This window comes from Chiloscyllium plagiosum, chromosome 23 (genome assembly GCF_004010195.1).
Source record: "Chiloscyllium plagiosum isolate BGI_BamShark_2017 chromosome 23, ASM401019v2, whole genome shotgun sequence".
Classification (NCBI taxonomy): domain Eukaryota; kingdom Metazoa; phylum Chordata; class Chondrichthyes; order Orectolobiformes; family Hemiscylliidae; genus Chiloscyllium; species Chiloscyllium plagiosum.
In genome coordinates this window covers 6,585,787-6,611,027 of record NC_057732.1, presented here as the reverse complement: position 1 = coordinate 6,611,027, position 25,241 = coordinate 6,585,787, and the positions used below count along the sequence as shown (strand labels likewise).

Here is a 25,241-nt window from a genome sequence, read left to right as displayed (position 1 = left end):
GGTCATCAGTGAACGACATCATCAAGTCACTGACTGTGAGCTCCAGCGCACTGGTCCAGTCTCCTCAAAATGTAAGTGGAAGGAAGTTGGTACTGGATGTCAGACAAGACATCTGACCATTTTGAGACAGTGGGCAGGGTTGGAATAGGTGGTGGTGGTGTCAGTGTCAGTGTACCTTACTATTTTTACAATGAAGCCGCAAAAAGCAGGCAAGCAATATGGGGAAGGCACGCATCCTCGCGAGTATGCAGACAGAATTGTTTAAGATAGGAACAGAAGCCAAAACTCTGGCTACAAAGTAGACAGGAAAGAATTGAACAAGTTGAATCCCACATAGCTAAACTCAGAGTTATAGTCATACAGCATGGAAACAGATCCTTTGGTCCAACTCATGCAGGCCATCCAGATATCCTAAATTAAGCTAGTCCCATTTGCCAGAATCTGGCCCATATCCTTCTAAACCCTTCCTGTTCATACACCCATCCAGATGCCTTTTAATTGTTCTAATTGCACAGCCTCCATCACTTCCTCTGGCAGCTCATTCCATACATGCACCATCCTCTGCATGAACAAGTCGCCCCTTAGATCCCTTTTAAATCTTTCCCTTCTCACCTTAAACCTATGCACTCTAGTTTTAAACTTTCCTACCCCGGGGAAAAGACCTTGGCTATTCACCCTATCGATGCCCCTCCTGATTTTATAAAACCTCTCTAAGGTCACACTTCAGCCTCTGATGCTCCAGGGAAATTAGCCCCAGCCTCTTCAGCCTCTCCCTATAGATCAAACTCTCCAACCCCAGCAACATCGTAGTTAACCTTTTTTTGCACCCATTCAAATTTAACATCTTTCCTATAGCAGGGAGACCAAAACTGAATGTGGTACTCTAAAAGTAGCCTAATCAATGTCCGATACATGACATTTTTATATTCAGTGCACTGACCAATAAAGACAAGAATACCCAATGCTGTCTTCACCACCCTGTCTACCTGTGACACCACTTTCAAGGAACTATGAACCTGCACCCAAAGGGCTCTTTGTTCAGCAACACTCCCCAGCACACCACCATTAATTGTATAAGTCCTGTCCTGATTTGCCATGCCAAAATGCAACTTGGTGAAAAGGAATTAGGGAGGGCCGGTGTATGGCCAACACGTCAAACATTTCAGAAGGTCAAAGGGCAGTTACCACAGTCATGTAGCGTGCAAGTACCATTTTGGTACAGTGGCAGGGAGCTAAATATAGTTTAACAGGACAGGACAACATATATTTGGGAAGTGACAACAGTTTAAAAGACTTCAGTAGAAAAGGGAAGTTGGACATGGAAAAGGTCTACAAGCACATAGCAAGTATTTCTTTGAGGAGAAGGGCGAATGTGGCAGAATTGAAGGGAACAACGGAAAGAAACGAGAACTGAAAGCTGTGAATATCAGTTAGCTTGAGGGCTAGGAGGGGATGGTGCGCTAATCATCAGTTTACGGAGATTGGGGCGATGAGCGGCAAGTTGGGTCTCACACAGAAGGGCGTCGTGGAGACAGCAGGGAGGGAGTTTGGGGAGAAATGAGAGAAAGTTGCAAGTTCAGGGCTAAGGTAGGGTTGTGTTCGGGTAGCGCTTCGAGGAATCTTGGCCCAATGGTGCAGGAAGTGGACAAAGGCAGTTGAATGGATAGCCTTTAATTTTATCACAGAGAAATCAATAACCCATGTATCAGCTGTAGCTCAATCGGTTACACACTTGCATTTCAATCACAAAGTTCTGGGTTCCAGACTCAATTTAAAATCAGTGTTGCCTTTCAGCGTGACACTACAAGATTGGTGCACCGTCCGAGATGCCATCTTGACGTCAGGGCCCTCATGTGCTTTGGTGGCTATGAAGGATCTCCTGGTACTATCTTGAAGAGTTATCACTGATGTCCTGCTCAGTATTTGTCCGTCAAAAAACAATATCTAGTCACTCTCCCATTGGACTATGTTTCAACTCCAACTATCCTTCGAGAAATACTTCAACTTTTCTTTATAGCGTTATTATGCATCACCAAAATCACCGTCATTTTTTTTTTAAACTAAGAACAACCACCAATAAAACACCCATGCAGTCAATCCAATATGTTTATGCAAAGCCCATTATAGATAATACCAGCTATCATAAGTGAGAGGCAGGTAGGGAAAGAGGGAAGGGAATTAATCAAAATGGAGTTCGAGGGGGAAATAAAGCACCACATCTCTTGCGTTGCCCAACTCTTTCCAAAGGCATCAAGGGCATTGGTGGAGACCGCATGCTCCGTCTCCAAGCACACCTGGACAGGAACGTAATTGCAGAAGAGGGGCCGGCAGTTGGGAGAGATGCCCCCATCCACAGCCCATTGCCTAGACCAGTTTATAGTCAGCCTGGCCAGGCCCAGGGATACGGCCAGGAAAGAAGTACTTCATTAGTTGTCAACAATTTGAGAGGAGGCAAAAGTGAGGACTGCAGATGCTGGAAACCAGAGTTTAGATCAGAATGGTGCTGGAAAAGCACAGCAGGTCAGGCAGCATCTGAGGAGCAGGATTTTCCTGCTCCTCGGATGATGCCTGACCTGCTGTGCTTTTCCAGCACCACTTTGATCTAAACAATTTGAGACATTTAGTGGATGTGAAAAGTGCTAAGTAAATGCAGGCTTTTCTTTCCTTTTCATGTTGGTAGGGGTCAAATGCAGACACAAATACAATGCTTGCATACATGCATTCAAAACACTTATTAAAATTCACAGAAATGCAATATAAGAAACAAACACACATATACAAGCTAAGTCAGGACTCTTGAATTGTGTCAATGTCTCTAACTCTGGACTAGTTGGTCAGAGGTCAAGTCCCACCAGCTCCTGAGGTATAGCATGTCTGAGCAACTTGATTAAAAGTACTGACAAAAGCTTTGTGTTTTTGAGGTGTGTGAAAGGAATACTTTAATGGATTAAAGAAAAACTCAATTGCTCACTGAAGATAGTTGCGAGGCAAGGCAGGGATTGGGATGGTCAGGTGGCAGTGACAGTCCCCTTCTTCCAGCCTCCCATTTAAACAGTGCTGCAAGGCAAAGCTGTCCCTTTACGCATGGGTAGGGAACCAGTGCTGTTTGAAATTCGCAAGATGATGTGTCTATCGGTGTGTGTGTGCGCATGCACGCATGCATGTGTATTGAATTGAACGGAATTGAATTAGGTTTTATTGCCAAGTATGGAGAAACAGGAATACAGTAAATAGTGCCATTTACAGCGCCATCTTAGGTACAAGGTACCAAGGTACAAAACCTTAGGTAAAGACGAGAAAAATAAAGAAATTGTTAAAAGTTTGACATTACAGTTCCTGATGTATAAAGTAGTAAACAAGAAATAAAAGTTAAAAGTTCCAGTTTACAGTCCTTCTTTAGTTATAGATCTGCAGTTGTTTCCCCAGGAGGGCTTGATCTCTCATTCCCCGCACCGCCAACCACTAGAGTCCCTTTCTGCTGCCACTCCGTGCCCCCAACCACTATCACAACGCTGCCGACTGCCAGAGTTCTGCCTGGGCACACCAACCCCCTCACGGGGGGGCCCACAAAGTCTGCACTCTGGGGCCCCCAGCTGCTGCTATCACCACTGTTGCTGCCTCCACAGCCGAGTTCCCTCCAGAAGGTGAGCAGAGAGAGAGGAAAAAAAAACCCTTAGATGAACCAAAAAAAAAGAAAAAATTAGAAAAGAAGAAAGAAAAGCAATCAGAGTGAATCAGCTCCAGCTCAGGAGCCCCCATGTTGACTGAATGTCAAGACAGAGGGATGTCGAGAGAGAGAGTGTGTGTGTGTGTCTATGTCTGTGTGTGTGTCCGTGTACACATACATGAGTTCACAGGGACTTATCTGCAGACACTGGGTGGGGTCCCATTCTGGTAAGCAATAGGACATCAGCTGCGTTAGCTTCTGTGAGAAGCAATTGTTAAGCCTCAGTTGTTTGGGAAAAGGTTGCAAAGTCATGGGAAACACTTGATTTCCCTTTTTTTAAATGGAGCTGGGGCTGCTTCAGTGAATAGTGAGAGTCAACATTTAAAATTTTATGGAAACAGCTGCTGCTGACACACAAATGATTTACCACCAAAAGATTCAAGCCAAAAAAGGGTACAGGACAGCACTCTTCATTTTAGTACTCTTTATGGTAGTGTGTCCAGAAGCGAGCAGTGATAGACGGGTGAGGCTTCCCCAAGTTGTAACAGAAACGGTTTCAACTTATCTTCTGCAACATGAATAAAGCACAGACAAAATGGGGGCAGTTCAGGGTGCAGGATTTCAAAGGGGTTGTTCCATCAAATGGAAAGATTGTAAGTAGCCCAGAATATTGGGAATAATTTAGCTACCGGCAAAGGATGACTGATATAAAAAATTAGTAAAGGGGGCAGCACGTTGGCTCAGTGGTTAGCACTGCTGCCTCACAGCACCAGGGACCCAGGATCGACTCCAGTCTCGGGCGACTCTCAATGTGGAGTTTGAACATTCTCCCTGTGTCTGCATGGGTTTCCTCTGGTTTCCTCCCACTGTCCTAAGATGTGCAGGTTAGGTGAATTGGCCATGCTAAATTGCCCATAGTGTCCTAGGTGGATTAGCCAGTGGGATATGCAGGGTTATAGGATTAGGATAGGGGGGGTGGGTCTGGATGGGATGCTCTTTGAAGGGGTGATATGGACTCGATGGGCTGAATGGCCTGCTTCCACACTGTAGGGGCTTCTATGATTCTAAGGGGAGAACTGGAATATAACAGAAAACTAGCAAATGTAAAAACAGAATTGCAAATTACAACAATGCATATGCAGGCTATGTGCCCATCCTACCTGCACCTATTAACAGATGTCAATCCTATGCCTTTGCCCCATTTCCTACCCAACAATCATCCATTGTGCTCTTAAATCTGCCTCCTCCACTACATTTCCAGACAGTGAATCCAATATCATAGTAAGGTAAAGTTATCATCGTCCCCAGAGAACCATGGGACTTCTTCAGAGGGAGAATGATTTGGTGGTGTATTAATCTGACAGTCATTATAGAGCCATAGAGTCATAGAGGTGTACAGCACGGAAACAGACCCTTGGGTCCAACTCGTCCACGCCGACCAGATATCTCAACAAATCTCGTCCCACTTGCCAGCAGCTGGCCCATATCCCTCCAAACGCTTCCTGTTCATATGGTGCAATTGTACCAGCCTCCACCACTTCCTCTGGCAGCTCATTCCATACTCGCACCACCCTCTGCATGATAACGTTACCCCTTAGGTCTCCTTTGTATCGTCCCCCTCACACACTAAACCTATGTCCTCAAGTTATGAACTCCACAACCCAGCAAAAAGACTCTGTCTATTTATCCCATCCATACCCATGATTTTATAAACCTCTATAAGGTCACCCCTCAGCCTCTGATGCTGACGCTCCAGGGAAAACAGCCCCAGCCTGTTCAGCCTCTCCCTATAGCTCAAATCCTCCAACCTTGGCAACATCCTGGTCAATCTTTTCTGAACCCTTTCAAGTTTCACAACATCTTTCCGAAAGGAAGGAGACCAGAATTGTACACAATATTCCAACAGTGGCCAAACCAATGTCCTGTACTGCCGCAACATGACCTCCCAACTTCCTGTACTCAATACTCTGACCAATAAAGGAAAGCATGCCAAACACCTTCTTCACTACGCTATCTACTGCGACTCTACTTTCAAGGAGTTATGAACCTGCACTCAGCAACTTGTTGTCAGTGGTGGTGGTGGAAGCAGAGTCATTATTTAAGTGACTGCTGGACAGACACATGGATAGCAGTGAGTTGATGGGTGCATAGGTTCAGCAACACTCCCTAGGACCTTACCTATACAAGTCCTGTTAAGATTTGCTTTCCCAAAGATGCAGCATCTTGCATTTATCTAAATTAAACTCTATCTGCCACACCTCAGCCCATTGGCCCATCTGATCAAGATCCTGTTGTAATCTGAGGTAACCTTCTTCGCTGTCCATTACACCTCCAATTTTGGTGCCATCTACAAACTTACTAACTACACCTCCTATGTTCACAGCCAAATCATTTATTTAAATGATGAAAGTAATGGACCTAGCACCGATCCTTATGCCACCCCACTGGTCACAGGCCTCCAGTCTGAAAAACAACCCTCCACCACCACCTTCGGTTTTCTATCTTCGAGCCAGTTCTGTATCCAAACGGCTAGTTCTCCCTATATCCCATTAGACCTAACCTTGCTAACCAGTCTCCCATGAAGTTACACCTCCAATGACATGGTGCAAATCAATAATTTAAACACATGTTCACCCTGCATTCATTGCAAATGCGTGTAATGAGTACAAATTCCATGCTGGATTTTGCAACTTCATCGATTTGCTTCATCAGTATCCTAGTATCCAGCAGATGTGGATCCATACGTCTCCCATTGAACTGGCAGATTCCGTCCCCTCCAGTCATTTCCCAAATGCATTTGACATCCAGAGAAGGTGCAAATGATGGTAGAGAATGTAGCTCACAGTGGACATTGAACTCAGCCTGGTTGGTGGTACCTCCATATCCCATTTTACACCGCACTATCCCAACAGCCCGTTTCCACCTCTCCCCTTTCCCCACGCGGAGACACACTACATTGAACTTCACCTTGGAATATTGTGTCCAGTTCTGGTCGCCCTACTATAGGAAAGATACAGAGGTTTTGGAGAGGGTGCAAAGAAGGTTTACCAGGATGCTGCCTGGACTGGAGGGCTTGCCTTATGAAGAGAGGTTGAAAAAGCACGGACTTCTGTTTCTGAAGAGAAGGAGGAAGAGAAGAGACCTGATCGAGGTATACAAGATAATGAGAGGAATAGATAGAGTCAATAGCCAGAGACTTTTCCCCAGGGCAGGATTGACGGGTAGAGGGTTTAAGATATTAGGGGAAAGGTAAAGAGGAGATGTCAGAGGTTGATTTTTTATGCAGAGAGTTGTGAATGCATGGAATGCGTTGCCAGCTGTGGTGGTGGAAGCAGAGTCATTAGGGACATTTAAGCGACTGCTGGACAGACACATGGAGAGCAGTGAGTTGAGGGATGCATAGGTTATTATATTTTACAGTAGGATTAAACCTCGGCACAACATCGTGGGCCAAAGGGCCTGTTCTGTGCATTACTTTTCTATGTTCTATGTTCTACCTCTGTCTCCTTTGTTCCCTGATCCCAACATGACACGGTAATGATGGCCGTCCCCATACAAAGGCCATGGATGTGGTCACTTCCAGTAATCCATAATTCCCTCAGACTGCCCTCTGATGCTGTTTCACCTCAGGTTTTTCCCCAACATTGTCCCTGTCTGCACATGCCTCTGCTTTCCTGCAGTAAGCCTTGAATCTCTTGCCCATTTTGGCATCTTGTCACAGCCCACACAGTCTTGTAAGATTCCCCATTTGGAACTAAAGAGTGACAAGTCTCGTAGACTTGATGACCTCTATCGTAAGATTTTTTTAAAAATCTAGTGGCTGTATAGATAGTGAATGCATTGGTTGTAATATTCCAAAAAAAGTCCCTAGTTTTGGTTAAAAAAAAAAGTTCCAGTGATTTAGAAACTTGCAAACATAACACTTCTATTCAAGAAAGGAGAGAAATAAGAAGCAGAAAGAGACAGGCCAGTTAGCTGAACATCTTTGGGAAATGCCAGAATCCATTATTAAAGAGGCTGCAGCAGGGGGCCCAGCAAATCACAATACAATCAGGAATTAAAACAAAAATTGCTGGAAAAGCTCAACAGGTCTGGCAGCATCTGGGTTGAGAAATCAGTGTTAACATTTAGAGTCCGGTGAGCCTTCTTTGCAGCCTTCAGAGTGTTTGGAAGAAGGGTCACTGGACCCAAACATTAATTCTGCTTTCCCTCCACAGGTGCTGCCAGACCTGCTGGGATTTTCCAGCAATGTCTGCTTTTGTTTCTGACTTCTGCGCTTCATTGATTTTTTTGTATAACACCATCAGATACAGTTTTGTTAAAGGGAAATGTATTTGGCAAACTGATTTTTAAAACAGAGTTCCATTACGATGTAACACACAGGGTGAATTAAGGGGAAATTGTAGATGTGGCATAGTTGGATTTCCAAATTCGATAAGGTGCTGCATAAACTCGCAACTGATATAACTGAGCGGTTTGCTTGGTCTTTTCAGAGGGCACTTAAGTGTCAACCACATTGCTGAGGGTCTGGAGTCAATTGAAGGCCAGATAGGGCCAGAATGGCCAATTCCCCTGGCCTGACTTTCCAGTTTCTGACTTTTATTCTTAAAAAAGTCCAATTCAAATTTCACCATCAGCAAGTGTGGGATTCTACCTCATGTTGCCAGAACCGGGATCTTGGCTTTGACATGACTAGACCAGTGACATGACCATGGCAGCAGGTTCTTGGCCAATAGGCATCTCTCAACCAACTTCACTAAAAACGGTGAGCTGGTCAATAGTATGTTGTTGTACATGAGATCTCGCTGGGCTTCCAACATGACATCAACAACTACACTTAAAACCATACTTCATCACCTGTAAAGGACTTGCTGTGGCCTAGAATAGTGTGGAATAAATGTCTCGCTCTCTCTCTCTCTCTCTCTCTTTCAACCCTTCCATCTTTATTTTGGTTGTGGGGGCTGGTGTGGGGAAGGTAAATGAATTGGAGGATGTGGAGATTTCAATGCTGCGGATTTGAACTTGACTCTCCCTGATATACGGAATATAACAGGCTCTAAGTTCACTTTAAATTGGTGTTCTGCCAATTCACATCGCTTTGTTGAAAACCTTCATTTGCACTGGAAGAATAAAATGATCAAATAATAAAGGAATCAAGTAATAATGGACTTTCAGACTCCAAAGAGTCTTGTACATTGCTGGAAATCACACCCAAAAAAAACCTCTCAGAATCAGGTTGATTTTAAATAGTCAAATCCTTTAACATCTGTTGACAGCTTTTCAGACCCGCATCATAAGTCCATAACATTCCCTCTGTAACAATGTTTTGTTATAAAGTCATAGAGATGTACAGCATGGAAACAGACCCTTCAGTCCAACCCGTCCATGCCAACCAGATATACCAACCCAATCTAGTCCCACCTGCCAGCACCCGGCCCATATCCCTCCAAATCCTTCCTATTCATATACTCATCCAGATGCCTTTTAAATGCTGCAAGGTAAAAACAATGACTGTAGATGCTGGAAACCAGATTCTGGATTAGTGGTGCTGGAAGAACACAGCAGTTCAGGCAGCATCCGAGGAGCAGTAAAATCGACGTTTCGGGCAAATTCCTGATGAAGGGCTTTTGCCCGAAACGTCAATTTTACTGCTCCTCGGATGCTGCCTGAACTGCTGTGTTCTTCCAGCACCACTACTCCAGAATTTTAAATGCTGCAATTGTACCAGCCTCCACCACCTGCTCTGATACCTGGTTCCATACACGCACCACCCTCTGTGTGGAAAAAGTTGTCCCTTTTATATCTCTCCCCTCTCACCCTAAACCTATGCCCTTTTGTTATCTCACAAATGCCAAGAGAAACCCTATAAGCTGATCAGCAGCAAATCTTTTCCTAAATGACATCTTATTTACGGAGCAAGCTATAAGGTTCAATGAATAGGGTAGGAAGCACACTCTAAGAGAGAGCATTGGATGCCAAGGATTGCAATACCAGCCTTGGTGCCAATCTGCAGAGACTGAATGTTCAGAGAGAAGGGTTGGGGCCAACCCACAGGGAAAACCAGACTGCCACCCATCCCGAAGGGAAGTTTAAAGTGGCATCTGTGCAGCAGCTTGGGACAAGGGGGCTTGAGGAGAAGGAACGTCCTCAGCACAAGCAAGTGTAGTGCAGAGAGTCATGGCTAACGTTACAAACAGAGGCTTCACCTCCAGGTATGGTTCAGTGACTGAACCTAATAATGACCTGAGTTGTCAGGGCACTGCACACCACACTGTGAGTCAGTCCCTGATGGGGGCTTATTAGTCAATGTTTATCGGAGTGATCTTGATGGGCGTGGAAGAAAATAAAAGGACTGACATTTATACAGCACCTTTCACCATTTATAAGAATGTCCCGAAGTATCTTACAGCCAATGAAGTGCTTTCTGAAGTACAGGTACTGCTGTTCATGTTGGAAACCCAGCAGCCAGACAGAGCAAGGTTCCACAAAAAAAAAGATGGGGGGGGGGGGGTCATTTATTTCAGGGATAAAATATTGGCCAAAGCAACTTCTGAAGCATGGTTAATGTAATGGAGCAACTCGAGGCATTTCACAACTCCGACACTGAGTGACACAAGAGTCAAACTGCCAAGAGATTAGTCAGAGAGGTAGGTCATAAGGACTCCTCTATCATCACTGGATGAATAGCAAGTTCCTTTTCACTGTGTACCAATTGGTCAATGGGAGCATCTTTATATTCTTGCAGGATGATTCGCACATAACTTTAAGAATACACTGAGCTTTTTGACAAAGGATTGACCTCCAGTCTGATAGACCTCAGCTGGATGAGCGTCAGCCCCTGTGTTTTACCATTGGACAGGAAGGCTAATGGAATATTGGCCCTTATTCCAAAGGGGTTGGAGTATAAAAGTACGGTAGTCTGACTGTAACTGTATAAGGTGCCAGTGAGACCACATCTGGAATACTGAGAGCAGCTTCGGACCCCTTACTTAAAAAAAAGACAGTACTGCTTCCAATGACAGTACTGCCTCAGCAGTACTGAGAAGGTTTGCTCGGGTGATCTCTGTGGTATGGAGGGATTGTTGTATGAGCAATGGTTAAATAGGTTGGAATTCTACTCACTGGAGTTTAGAACAATGAGAAGTGATCTCATTGAAACATATAAGAATTTTAAAAGGGCTTGACAGAATAAATGCTTAGAGGATGGTTCCCTCATGGGAGAGTCGAGGACCATAGGACGTAGTCTCAGAATAAAGGGAGACCAATTTAAGACTGAGATGAGGAGGAATTTTGTCTCGCAAGGGGATTAAGAATCTTTGGAACTACTTGGCACAGAGAGCAGTGAGGGCATTTAAGGCTGAGACAGTTGGATTCTTGATCAGGTTGGCAATCAAGAATTATGGGGAAAGGGCAGGATCGTGGATGTGAGGAGTGTTGGATCAGCCATGATCCTACTATTGGTGGAGCAGGCTCAAGGGGCTGAATGTCGTATTTCTAACAGCGTTATGGACAGGAGTTTTAATGTGTCGATCGATTCTGACATGTGAGTGAGCAGTTGATGCAAACTATGGCTCGCTGTGGATTGCTTCTTCAATGCAAAGTGAAGGCAGATTGGAGGGCATGTTTAAAGAACTCTGCCTTTCCTCTAGGAATCTGGGGCGTCTCCCGTGAGCAGCAAGGCTCAGCGATAAAACAATGGATCGAGGGTCCTGTCGACAGATTTCAGAACATTGTTGGATGTCGAGCTGGCGTGCCAAGTTGGGTAGACGCTGTAGCCAGAATGCCTGACAGCCACTTCCTAAAGCAGCCCTTGTGTGGAGACCAGGCTATGCTCTCAAGGCACTCAAAGAGGAAGAGCTTCAAGGACACTTCACCTGAAAGCTCCACTTACAATGTCAACTTGTGATTCCTGGGAAGTTCGCTGCACCCGACGCAAAAACCTGCCTCCTTTGAAAGGCAGCACAGATCAGAGGCAGAGAGAAACATGCAGAGGAGAGGAAATCCCAAGGCAGCAGCCTGTCGGAACCTCAATTTCTGCAGTGCCCAGTCTTGTTTGCCACAGAACGCTCCAAGTCTGCCTAAGCAGACACCTACATAAGCACTGGGAACCTTCCAGAGGGGGAACATGGGGTCTTCCTCGTCTCAAACGGGGCTAAAACAGAGTTTCAAATATAAAGAAAAAGCTAACAATAGTACCTATTAATTGTAAATGTAAGGGAGGACAATAACCCTCCCACCCCCACCTCCAACAATGACGGTGCTGAAGTGCACTTCCCTCTTGGGAAATGATTGAACATTGGAAACCATTCCTGAGCTGTGCTGAGTTTGCTGAGATTATTTAGTAAGAGGGGTGGGGATGGAGCCCAAGTAATAAAATGACACCTCCATACCCCACGTTATTGGAGCAAAAAATTAACCTTTCTGCTCTGTGTACGTGTATGTGTGGGTTTGGAGGGGCGGGGTGGGTTTGAGTGGGGATGTTGGTTGGGAATCGGAAAGGAATCATTTTTCCCTTCAGCTCTCACTGCCTAGACTCACCACCAGACTCTCAACGGGAGAATGCACAATGGTGCCATTTGATCAGGAGATTTTTCAGCGTTGGGGTGTCTGGGGGAGCAGAGAGGAGAATGCAGAGAGGGAGGAGAAGGGGTGGGGGGGGGGGTGGGAAATGCAGATTTTAGCGGAACACGTGCAACTTGGGAGATTACATGGACGGGGACACAAAATGCTGTAGTGCATTTCGGAGGGATAGTTGATTTGAATGGGAACAACCCAATTGAGATACTCATACACACCAGTCCACTGCTAATGTAGCAAACCCTGTAGGATCACCAAGGGAGGCCATTCAGCCCAGAGTCTGATTGGTCTAGCTGCATGAGAAGCAGACAGTGCCTGCAAGGTGTACCCCCCTCCCCCACCAACACCTGTGCGCTTGGGAAGAGGTTACAGTAATCGCTACCCTCCCCACACAACACCACACCACCCCCCGCATTCTTACACCGTGAGGATCCTTCAAAAAACATCTCTCCACAGCCCTGAGAGCAGACAAAATATCAACAACAATTACAACTCCTAGAGAGAGAGAGAGAGAGAGGCTGAACTCTGACCTGGATTTGCTGCTGAAGGAGGTTGATCTTGTGTTGTTGTTGTAGTAGCTGCTGCTGTTGCCTAGCGATCTGTAAGGAAGGACAAGGAATGAAATTGCTACGGTGTCAATTTAGAAGATACTTTTACCATGACTGCTTCCTTTAGCTAAGTCCCATCATCCTCTTCCTTCATTTAGTTTCTTGTGCCCTCCAGCCTATCGCAGAAGCTCTCTTCCTCTTCTGGCTCCTAGACCGGACTCTAGCTCCGGAGTTGCTCTTTCACCATTTTCCGATTCCAATTTTTCCAAAAAAAAAAGCCATTGACCTGAAACACTGGATTGGTAGCCTGCATAGGAAGGGCATCAGGTCCCTGGCATTCTACTGGCATTGGTCAGCACAGAGGAGCCAACAGGTTTGGCCCAAGAGAAAGCAGCCCAGAGAGGTCGGCGTGCCACCAGCAGTGGGTGCTGTTGAGGCCAAGGGAAAAAAAAAGAGATTGGACCACCATGCTAGGAGGCATTTTCATACGTAAGGGATACATTTATAAACAAAGGGTACAGGGCCAAATTTAGAAGGAGTGGGTCATCTATTGCAGAGCTGTGGGCGCAGGAGTGTGCTCACGAGAAGATCAATCAGGCAGGTTTCCTGGTATCTCCCAGCACGGATATGATACTGGGCAGGGGAGGATGTAGTCAGGGGAGGTGTCAGGGGAAAGAATGGCCCTTAATTGGGCATTTCAAATGGTTGTGGTAACCAATGGGCACAAAGCCAAACCATAGCCTGCTGCGCCCAGTGCTTTCCACCATTTTACGGGCACTTTCATCTGTCGTGGCCTCTCCAGAAGCTGGTAATATCAAGCCCATCTACTGTATTGCTGTCCCCATGGAGGGTGAATTTCATCTTATTGCTCTTTGAAAAGTGACAGCCCAGAACTAATGGGACCAAATGACCATCCCATTTGTACCAGATCCCCTGCATCTATAATATCTGGTTTCCATAACTTTACAAAGGTGGACTCAACTGAAATGCCCCACTTCTGGCCTCCACACCCCATTTTGGCCTTTCCTTTAATTATCCTTTCATGAGATGTGGCCATCTGTAAACTGAGTGGCATGCCGCACCGTTTATGAATCAGCCATATTGTTTCTTGTCTGAGGTCACAGCAGATTTCCATCCCGGAAGGGTGAACCAGATAAAATTTTACAAATTGGTTAGTTTCGAGGCACTGAGACTAGCTTTCAATTCTAGATTTAATTAATGAAAGTTAAATTGAACCAGGTCAGGTCGGAAGAAGAGGGTGGGATTCAAACCCAAGACCAACAGCATTAACCTTGGGCCTCTGGATTGCGAGTTCAGTGGCATTACCACTATGCCACCATCCCAACACCCACTTGCTGCAGATAAAAGAGAGTTGTGCTGTAAATCAGCTGAGTAAAGGAAAACAGTCTCGCAATGTCTAATTGTCTACAGCGGATTTTGGCCATGGGAAATGAGTACTCACTTCAACTTCTGGCTTTTCATGCCCTAAGTGCACCAAAGATTTCCTTTCATTCATCCTCACTCCATTCCCTTCACTGTTTGCTATTCTCCAGCACTAAACTCACCGACCTGTTCCTGGGCCACAACTGTACAGCGATTAGACTGAAGAGCTGTTTCTTTTATGTACACATTTCGATGGGGGGGGAGGGGGTCAAAAGGAGTTATTCGAGTGTGTGAGGCTGGTGGATGCGAGTGAGTTACTATAATGATCTAGGCCAGTCTCACCCATTCCAGATGGGAACGTGATTAGAGTTTATGGGAATTTACGTAGCACCCTTTGCCCACCCCAGGACAATGCTTTACAGTGAATTGAAGTGTAGGCCCTATGCGTAGGGGGACAGGTGACAGCGAATGTGCAGCAAGCTCCCACAAGCAGTGAAGTGGCAATGAATCATCAAATATTTTCCAAGAGGAGAACTCCCCTGTTTTATTCTTTGAAATAGTGCTGTTGGATCTTTTGCATCCAGTTGAGAGTCTGGAATTGATTTAGCGTTCCATCCAGAAGATTGAATTTCCCAGAATGCAGCACTCCCATGCATCAGGAGTGTCATCCTGGATGACATCCTTACGTCTCAAGAGTGCGACTTGAACCTTTGACCTTCTGACCTAAAAGAACATGGACTCTGATTGACATTATGGGCCTGATTTCTCTCTTAATGCGCCTGCTAAACCTTTTAAAAAATTTATTTTGTCAAGCAACTAAGACAAATGGATTTGGTTAGGTGTTCGTGTGTGTTTGGGGTGGGGGGGGGGAGGGGTTACGTTGAAAGGCATCATACAAATTAAACCGGAAATACAATTTAATTAGACTAACAAAAGCTTTGTAGGCTGTACTGGATGATTAGTCGCAGTGAACAATCTTGACTTGCTGACAGATTGCAATTCAGAAGTTGATTGCTAGTTCATCAAAAACAAAAGCTGCCAACCCGATCAAAGGATACACAATGATGTGACACAATACTAATTAAATGGAAGTGATTTGATTGTTTACCAGGAACAGTTGTTACATTCATTGCAAATTTTTTGCTTTGTTGCAGATTGCAACAGATTGTTTCAAGGTAAGGCTGGCTTTTAATTACAGTACAATTAAAATAAAAACAGGCAAATGAGCCAACTAGTGAAATGTGGAATCTACTCACCTCCCATTAATAACAAACCTTTGACATTTGCAAATGTACAATGAACTGAAGATACGCAAGAGGAAACTAAGGCTTTTATTATTAGGTCAAAGACTTTATCATGCTAATTAAAACAATAGACTACTCACACTTTGGACTTTGACCATTTTAAGGAAATTATCCACAGTGTACTTCATCATTTTAAAGAGGAGTTGTTTATCCTTTTGGAGAATTGAGTTAAACATAGCTTAAATGTCTGTGTGTAGTCAATTGTCTTAATTTGCATGAGAAAGCTTTTGACCCAATAATAAAAAGCTAGTTTCCTATTAAGTATCTCTCATTCATCATACAAATGCAAATACCAAAGGTTTGGTTGTTTTTAAAGCAGTGGTTCCTTAAGTGGTACTCTCAACCGAGTCAGAAGGTTATGGGTTCAATTCCCACTCCAGAAATCATGAACCCTTAATCCAGGCAGACACATTGGTGCAGTACTGATGGAGTTGGACACAGCCAGAGCAATCAGTCTCTGGGATGAGGTATTAAACAGAGGTCCAGCCTGCCCTTTTGACAACAGCAGCGTGAGGGGAGAAGAACAAGTTAGCCAGTGTTACTTGGACACTTTAAGTTCTCACAGGGGATGGCGGCGGTTACAGAGATAGCAAGAAGTGAGATTATAGAGTGATTCAAATGCAAGGATAACAGACTTATATCTGAGGTTTGAGGAACCCAAAAGACAATGCGAGTCAATGAACGTAGGAGCAAGGATGGACAGATCTTGGTGCAGGATTAGATAGCAGTGATCAGTGAGCCAATGTGTACAGGAAGTAGGCAACGGAAAGTTACTTTAATGAATGATGAGCTGAAGGAAAAGCCAGCAAAGGTCTGGATTATTCTATAGTCTGTTAAGATCTTATTTTATCGTATTTTGTTTTGAGCTGCTACATCAACACTGAGTAGCAACCTCGAACTTGCACCGCACCATTTTCCAGCTGAAGCAATGCTGTATTTGTACAGGCTAGCCATTCATTTGGTGAAAGTGAGGACTGCAGATGCTCAAGATTAAAGTCGAGAGTGCTGTGCTGGAAATGCACAGAGGTCAGGCAGCATCCGAGGAGCAGGAGAATCAACGTTTCAGGCAAAAGCTCTTCATCAGCTATTCATTTGGTTCAGTCAAGAGAGCTTTGCTTCATACTCCGAGTCACATTATGCCATTAAATCAAATGGAAAATTCTCAACACATCTGTTGGTGGACCATGTGGCTACCTTTTGGTAAAAATAACTGGAGAACTGCAAGAGATGGGAATTTCTCAAATCACTTGTATTAATTTAGAAAGGGCAAGACTATCCCAGGTTCAATCCCCAATCAGCGCTGAGCTAACCTTTGTGGTTAATTCATTTTTGTTCTTTCATGGGGCATGGTCATCAATGATAGCTCATGCCTAATTAAGAGTCAACCACATTGCTCTACATCTGAATTACCATTTGGGCCAGGTAAAGATGGCAGATTTCTTCCTTTTAAAAGGACATAGGGAAGCAAATAATTTTCCTTTTTTAATATATTTGCCAGTGGTTACATGGATGCACTATATTCCAGGTTTTTAAAAACTATTTATTACAGTGGGATCTGAACACACATCCCCATAACATTAGTGTGGGGCTCTCCACAACTAATCCAGTGACATTACCACTTTTCCACTGCCTCCCCTCCATAGCAACTGAACATATGTGGAATTTAAAATCTTTCCCGCCAGTTGGCCAGCCTGGAAAGACAATGGAGCCAGACTCTGCAATATACACTGACCTATATTTCAACTTTGCAGCAGCAAAGGAGAGAAGGTAAAATGAATTTGTGACAAAAAAAAGGAACATTTTCTCTCCATGCTGGTTTCTCCCATCATCCCCAAAAACAATGCATAGTGAAAAAGCAACTTGGGAAAATAATCATGAATGCAGAAGAATGCAAAATATCTCTCGACTCCACCATTGCTGCAGATACAAGTCAACAATTAAAATCGACTGTAGCCTCTGGTTTAAAATTAATGAAAGGACTTTTAAACTGTGCCATCTTATTTTTCCCCAGTCTGCATCACATTTTCTTTTTTAAAGAAAATAACTTACTATCTTTGTGTGTTTGATTATTATTTACCAGAAAAAAAAGCTCTTCTTTTGCACTTAAGAAAGCTTTGTTAATTGGTTTTGAACTTACTAATCAAAAAAGTTGAAGTGGGGGGGTTAGACCTGTGTAAATAAAAAAAAACTTGCGACTGACCAAAAAGAGTGTAAAAAAGACAGGGAAGTTAATTTCCCCTTCTTGTCTGCTCATAGCAACATTCAGAGCAAAGGAGGTGATGAGGAATTGATGAGAGATGTTTTGACACAAAGTAAAGAGCAAAGAAAATTACAGCATAGCAACAGGCCCTCCAAGCCTGCACCAATCCAGATCTTCAGTCTAAACCTGTCACCTATTTTCTAAGAATTTGTATGCCTCTGCTCCCTGCCCATTCATGTATCTGTCGAGACACATTTTAAATGATGCTATTGAACCCACCCCTACCACCTCCGGTGGCAACACGTTCCAGGTACCCACCACCCTCTGCATAAAGAACTTTCCACAAATATCTCCCCTAAACGTTTCCCCTCTCACTTCGAATTGGTGACTAAAATGAAGTGTTGGTGTTTACACAGCAAAAAGGACCAATGATGAGAAGCCAAAGAATTAAGAAAATTGGCAGACGGCGGGTTGGGGGTGCTGGTTTGGTGAGAGATGACATTTTTCTTTTAATTAAACACAGATAATCTGGAACACACTACCTGAAAAAGGTGTAAGCAAGCAAATTCCAGGGGGATTCAATAATTTCAAAGGAGGGAAATTGATGCATAATTGAAAAGAATTTGTTTGTCGGGCTATGGGTCATGAGTCGCAGAGCTACATAATAATTCCCAAAGAGCCAACTTTTATTATGCCATAGTATGTATTGTCCAGCTTTTTTTAAAAAAAGGTTTTAAGTTAGAGGTGTGTAGCTGTCAATTAAAATCCCAGCTTGTGAGGTCTTGGTGCTTTTGTTTTAAAACAGTTGGAACAATAGACGCAGCCTGAATGAGTGTGGTCAAGCTCCCACAGAACCAGAATTTTTATCTTCAGGTTTTCAATAGCAGTTGTGATCTTGAAGCTGGGTGGAAGCTGCAGTACATCTCTCTCTCTCTCTCTCTCTCTCGCTCAGATGTTTTCTTGATGCTTTCTTTTCCTTCTGGACTGAGGTACTGCCTGTGAGACAATATTTTTCTGAACTTGCCTTTTGCCAAGGGTGTGTTTATGGGATGTTACTATATTGGAACAGTTACTGTTTAGTGGTAAAGTAATCTGCTATTCTGTTGAGCTTTGCAACAGAGCTAAGTTATTACAATTTCTTCTTTTTGTTATATTTAACTATAGTGTACGAATAAAGTGCTTAACATTGAGTAGTTTGACCAATCGAGTTGTATCTGGAATGCAACACCTTAAAGATACCTCTAAAATAAGAAAAAGTTAGGATCGAGACTATCTTTTGAATATATTTTGAGGGAGTTTGGTCTGGTCCATAACATGGTACAGGGGCAATGACCTGGACTGCCCTCCTTGTTGTATCATTCTAGGATTTGCTCCAACTCCTATGGATGAATGGTGTTTTATACCTTAAATTAAATGCTTTCAAATTCAAAGCCACAGCATGGTTTGAGTGTACTTATGTTAAACAGCTCCCAAGACAACCTTTTATTGCATTTATGATATTGGTTCAGTCATAAAGATCCAGACTATTAGGAATAGGTCATAGTGCAAACATCAGCTGATACTCACATCATGTTGGGAGTAAGAGGTACCATGTGTTCCCCCTGTAAAACCCTGGGATTTCTTTTCAAACACTTAAAATTAAAGACCCTTCATATAGCATTTTGCTTCCAAACCTTTGGACTCCCCGTAAACTGAATTCTTCCATTCATCCATACTCACTTGTTCCTGTTGCTGCTTGGCTAGTTCCATTTGCTGCCTCTGTTTCTCGATCTGTGAGGCTGCTAGTTTCTTCTGTTCATCATGAGCAGCCAGCAACTGTTCACGCAAGCTTGTCAACTGATTGATCATCGCCATGAGCTGCCGTTCTTTCTCTGCTAGACTTTCTGGTGTCCCTGTTAAAAAGAAAAAAAATGGCAGCAGGGGGAAGAGAAGAGAAAAAGGGGGAAAAAAAGCTTGTGATTGTTGTTGCATGAGGGACAAGTAAATAGAGAGAAGGTGCAATTGGGAAGCACACAGCATTTGACCATTCAAAACAACAGCAATTATCCCAACGCCCTTCGCTTTATATGCCTAAACTTCTGTTAGTCATTCAACTTAGCACCCTTACACCACTCAACACACTAGAATGGCTGGAAGTTTATCCAAAATTGTTGTTCCATTGCTTAACATAATGATAACCAAAGAAGTTTTTAAACGACTGGACATTTTTTAAGCTCTTTTCAAACCAATGGATGTTTATGAAAGTGCCGGGTCCCTTAATAATCGGATCTGGTTGACAATTGTTTTTTTGGATACAAAGCTTTTTTCTGTTTTGAGGCTTTTTTGGCACTTACAATTGTCTTATATATTCCAGAAGATTTGGAATTAACTTGTTCCATTACACACAATTTTTGAAAATGATACCAATTAACATTCTGTATTGGGAAGTCACAGCAAGCTATTTCTGAAGACGTGCCGCGGAAGGAGATGTACATGCCGGAATCTAAAGTAGGCTTGCAGTACTCAAAAGGTTAATGGAGAATAATTAAAAACATTACACGAATCTTCATTTTCCATTCAGCCCAAGTGACACCAGTCACCTCCAGTCATGTTATTATCCCTCATCACCACTGCAGCACATGTAGCTGTTTAGCGATCTATTTAATTATGATCAGCTTAAAGGGGCGCTGTCATAAAAAAACTTCTAGTTTCTGAAATGACAAGCCAAACCATACCGAAATTAGCACTTTAGTGTTGAGTATTAAAAATGCAAAGCAGAGGTCTGTCACATGTGGGAGAGAGGACTTGCACATGTATAGCGCCTGGCACATGTTACTAAACATTCACAGAGAATAGAGCATTTTTGAAGTGGGTTGCAGGGAACTGTGGCAGTCGACTCTCGTGCAGCAAGATCTTACACACAACCAAGAGAGATGTGGTCTGATAATGGGACTTCTCCTACTCATCTGCCCATTCTTCTGAAGTTACAGAGGAATCTCTGTGAAGTTCACTCCCACCCTTTACCTCTCTTGTATCTTTGCTTTTTTTTTTAATGTGGGTTAGTGAAAGAGACATGAGGAGAACTTCACGACTTTTCTTACAATGGGGTGGAGGGATCTTTTAGACTACTTGGTGAAGCCGGCAGAGCCTTGGCACAATGGCGCATCTGCAAGATGGTGCCTCCCAACAAAGTAGCACCATCCAGCAAAATCACAGGAATGGAGCCGTAACCCATAACCTACTGTCACAGAAGTCTAGGTGTCTGGCTCATGACTGCTGTCAAAGAATCCACAAGAACTCAAACATCATGGGGCGGCACGGTGGCGCAGTGGTTAGCACTGCTGCCCCACATCACCAGGAAGCTGGGTTTGATTCCAGCCTCGGGCAACTATCTGTGTGAAGTTTGCACATTGTCCGGGTGCTCCAGTTTCCTCCCACAATCCAAATAGGTGCAGATTAGGGTGAATTGGCCATGCTTAATTGCCCACAGTGTTCAGCAATGTGTAGGTTAGGTGCACCAGTCAGGGCAGATACACGATAAAGTGGTGGGGGGATGGGTTTGGGTGGATTGCTCTTCGGAGGGTCAATGTGGACTTGGGGCCTGTTTCCGCACTGCAGGGATTCTATTCTATGATCGCCCATAATGTTTTGCTTTTGAAGAGTTTCAAAGTTCAAAAACAATTAATGCTTATTATGTAAAAATGTTTTCAATGCAGTGAAACACCTAAACGCGCTTCACTAGTTATAATTCAGTGGAGGGGGGGGAAATCTTGAAACAAAGAAAAAAAGGGAAGACTTTAGGGAAAATGGCAATATTCATCAACGCAGTAACTTTTACGAAGAGATTTAGATCTGGGGGAGGGGCAGTTAGCGGTGGACGTAAGTGAAGAGGGAGAGAGGATTCAATGAGAAGGAATTCACAAAAAGAATTTAATGCATTTATTCATTGTATAGGTGAATCTTGGTTGGTAAGACCCCAGTCTGACCTTTAGTATGTTAGGGGGGGTGCAGGTACAACACGGCCTCAGAGTCAGAGGATCAGGATGGTTAAGATCGGGTCGGGCGTTCCTCAGTCAAGTGCTCTCCACTGATCTGTGTTGATGCCCAATTAGAAGGCGGCCAATGCTGGCCATGATGCATGCTGCAGTTGAACAGCTTGCCAACATTGATTAGTTCTGGTAGCATGGTGGCTCAGTGGTTAGCACCGCTACCTCACAGCACCAGAGTCCCAGGTTCAATTCCAGCCTCGGGCGACTGTGTGGAGTTTGCACATTCTCCCTGTGTCTGCGTGGGTTTCCTCCCACAGTCCAAAAATGTGCAGGTCAGGTGAATTGGCCATGCTAAATTGCCCATAGTGTTAGATGCATTAGTCAGAGGGAAATGGGTCTGGGTGGGTTACTCTTCGGAGGGTCGGTGTGGACTGGTTGGGCCGAACAGCCTGTTTCCACACGGTAGGGAATCTAATCTAATCACGACGGCTAAGGAGCTGACCACTTCAAGAGAAGGGCAGCTGCAATATCAATACATGGACGTTAAGTTTGCATTTCTTCAAACCTTTCCAAAGTATAATAAACTCAAGTGAGTGCTGCCATTTATTTTATTTGAAAGTCCTGCTTTCACAGAAAACAAAATGCCCATCTTGCAAGCCAGGAATTCCTGACAATAGCCTTTTTGTGATCTCTTTATATTTCTTTCACATTTCCCTCGCTACTGCTCGCCTATCTGGGTGCTATTCTGTTTATGCCACTCTTGGCTGCATCCCCTGGTGGCGCTGGTACAGGAATCCTGGGCAGAAGGCGAGCTGGCCCAGCCTGACCTCACAAGACGGTGCAAGTGAGAACCATCTACCCCCCTGGAGGGCAACTTCCTCAACAATAGACAATGACTGTAACTGTCACGCATTGGAAATGAACTGGTGGCTGTCTTAACAGCTCACTGAGGAGCCGGGTCCTTTAGATGTGCGCTTGAAGGGACTGCAAATATCACAGCAGAAAAAAGCAGCTCTTTCAAGGCTTTACTGCTGGTTTTCCTCACCTAGCACATAGAAGGTAGACCACAGTGGTTCGAGCTCCACTCATGTGGGAGCGGTAGTAATGATCTCCAGCAGAACATTACAGAGATGCGAGAGATTTATTGCTCTTACATACAGGTTTTCCATCGAGTCAAAAGGCGCAACAAAAGTCTCCCAGCTGAGATTTGAAAGGAGCCAGCAGTCCCCTATGAACTCAGATAAAGCCACTGCAGTTCTAAAATGTTAAATGCTTTTAAGGCTATGAGTCCAGTCGACAACTCACTCAAGATAGCAACTCCCTCTCTAAATAAGAGAGGGTTAAGACTTAATGTGCGAGTCAAAATATTAGTTATGGAAAACGCTCTCATTACACATTAAGCTGATGAGGGGTAAATCAGTGGGCATTTTAGCTTTAAATTTAACATATCGGCATAGTCTAGACTGTGATGTTCTCGATTTCTTTGCACAATTGGCATTTTGTTTGTTCTGCTGCCTCTGACCTCAACAAAACAGGACATGCAATCTGGAAACAGTACATTATTAAAACATATTTATAAACAGTAACTGTGTCTTTGACAGAGACCATTACTGGAATTACCACTTACTGTTCTCTAATGAATGGTGACAAGCAGAAACCACAGAACAGGTCTCAGACTCGAGATATATATATATATAAAAACTAACTTTGTCATCAAAATTGCTGTACAGGACTAAAACTTCCCACATATGACATGACACTGCCTTTATTTGGTGTGTAAAATAGAAGATACAAAATTAGGAGGCTTGACAGAAATATCTTGCTATTAAAAGATATTTCCAGCCGGCTGCGCCGACAGTTCAACTTTCTTCAAAACACACAAGTAAAAGAAAAGTATCGAATCATTTCTAACCATTCAGAAACAGCGGGGAGAGCATGCAACAAGAAACTGGATTGATAATTTACCCAACCTTTAATCTCCCCGATATTTCCCGAGCCCATGGCTAAAAGCTTGTCCTTCCAGTCTGTTGATAAGAGCTTCTCGATACTGGGCGTTTCTACAAGGGGGGGGGGAATGTACAGCAAACAGAAAAACAAAACACAAATTAGAGCTATTTCATCTGTCACAAAAATGCATGCGTGGTCTTTGTGTTATCTTTTTTATCCCGTCTCGCTGCATGGGTTAAAAATGTTTAACAACCACACAGATAAGAATGTACGGAATCGCCTTTTTTTTAAAAGCAAAAATTAATACCCTTACCGCAAAAAGTAATTGCTGTCAAACAGGATAATACGTGACACAGGAGTTAACGGGCAGCGAAATGTAGAGAGAGAGAGAGAGAGACAGAACACACACACACATCACAAGATTTCAACAATTTTACAGATGCGTTCGGGACAATCAGAGGCCCAGCATAAACACAAAACCAACAGCAGATAAGAACTAATCCTACTCAGTTTATTACCACGAATCAAAGAGTTGTAAAGGCGACAAGTAAAGCGGGTAGGGACTGGGTTGCATGTAGGGACAAGTCCAGTGAAATCACAGTCATTTTATAAGCAACATTCTGATCAACAGAGGCAAGAAATCCAGGTAGCACAAAGCAACATTCCTCATTTCTCATGCACAGAGGAGATCGGTTTCACTGCTTATCAGCAGAGGAGTTAACACGGTGCCAATTGCTGGGGCTTCCACACACAGAGAAGTTAACTGCTTGCTTCTCTGAGACAACTTTCCTCGTTCAATTTTCCAGCCCCCTTTTTTTTTTGTGTGTTTCTTCCAGCATTAAATTCTTAAATGGACTCTGCCCTGGACGGCAGCACACCAAAACGAGATCTTTGAAGAGCTTGTATGACTCGGTGAGCTGTTCTCCACCAGATATTACGAGGAGCAGTCACTAGTGTTGTTTTACAGCTGTCTGATCGCCACCCCTATCATAATCTCAACAGGTGCTATTGGATACCTAACAATGGCTGAGGCTTTTAAAACGCTGCTCTGACATTGAAATGGTACAACAAATGGGCATTTCTCCTCAGGTCACTCACTGTCTGCATAGTAACAGGATTCACTTTTATTTATCAACATGCTACAATATCCCCAGTTTTGCTTGTAAAAATATATTCTTAAAATCTTGAATGCATTTCAACTTTGGATTCAACGTTAATTAATGTTTTCCAATTTTTTTTTTGTTCTATACAGTGGGCACCTCCTAAAAAAAAATCAGCAGCATCAAGTCTTTTGTGCATAACGGGCAGGAACATTGGAAGGATAGCCAGCAATTAATTCCCTGCTCATTGAGGAATTGTGTTCGCAAGAAGTTAACAGATCACAGAACTGAAATGCAAAACAAGGCCGTTATTCATCAATTTTATGCACCCAATCAAGAGCTTCCAAAGCAAGCTCCACAGCCTAATCTCGAGGTATCAGGGTGGAAATTAAAGATTTGCCTGCAAGTCAATGTCTTCTTGTGTGCTATTAAATACTACATCAAAAACACTTCATACAATAATTAAAGCACACTTCAAAAACTTAATTAGTTAGAAGGTCCATCTATACACAATCAAAGCAAGATTGATAAAAGAAACATGTTGTCT

At 43.6% G+C, this 25,241-nt stretch overlaps 1 protein-coding gene across 8 annotated transcripts in view; it reads right to left on the bottom strand.

The window, feature by feature from the left end:
* Nucleotides 1-25,241, bottom strand: part of sox5 (SRY-box transcription factor 5) — a 384,221-nt gene that overhangs the window by 175,823 nt on the left and 183,157 nt on the right. For 7 of the 8 annotated variants that reach the window (XM_043713394.1, XM_043713395.1, XM_043713397.1 and 4 more), the window contains 3 exons: nt 23,618-23,704; nt 19,399-19,571; nt 12,775-12,843 (listed from right to left, as the gene is read on the bottom strand). In XM_043713394.1, the coding sequence (XP_043569329.1) occupies nt 12,775-12,843; nt 19,399-19,571; nt 23,618-23,704 (329 nt within the window). Of the gene's footprint in view, nt 1-12,774; nt 12,844-19,398; nt 19,572-23,617; nt 23,705-23,907; nt 23,926-25,241 lie in introns of those variants that run through there. The other variant, XM_043713398.1, reaches the window with a different exon arrangement.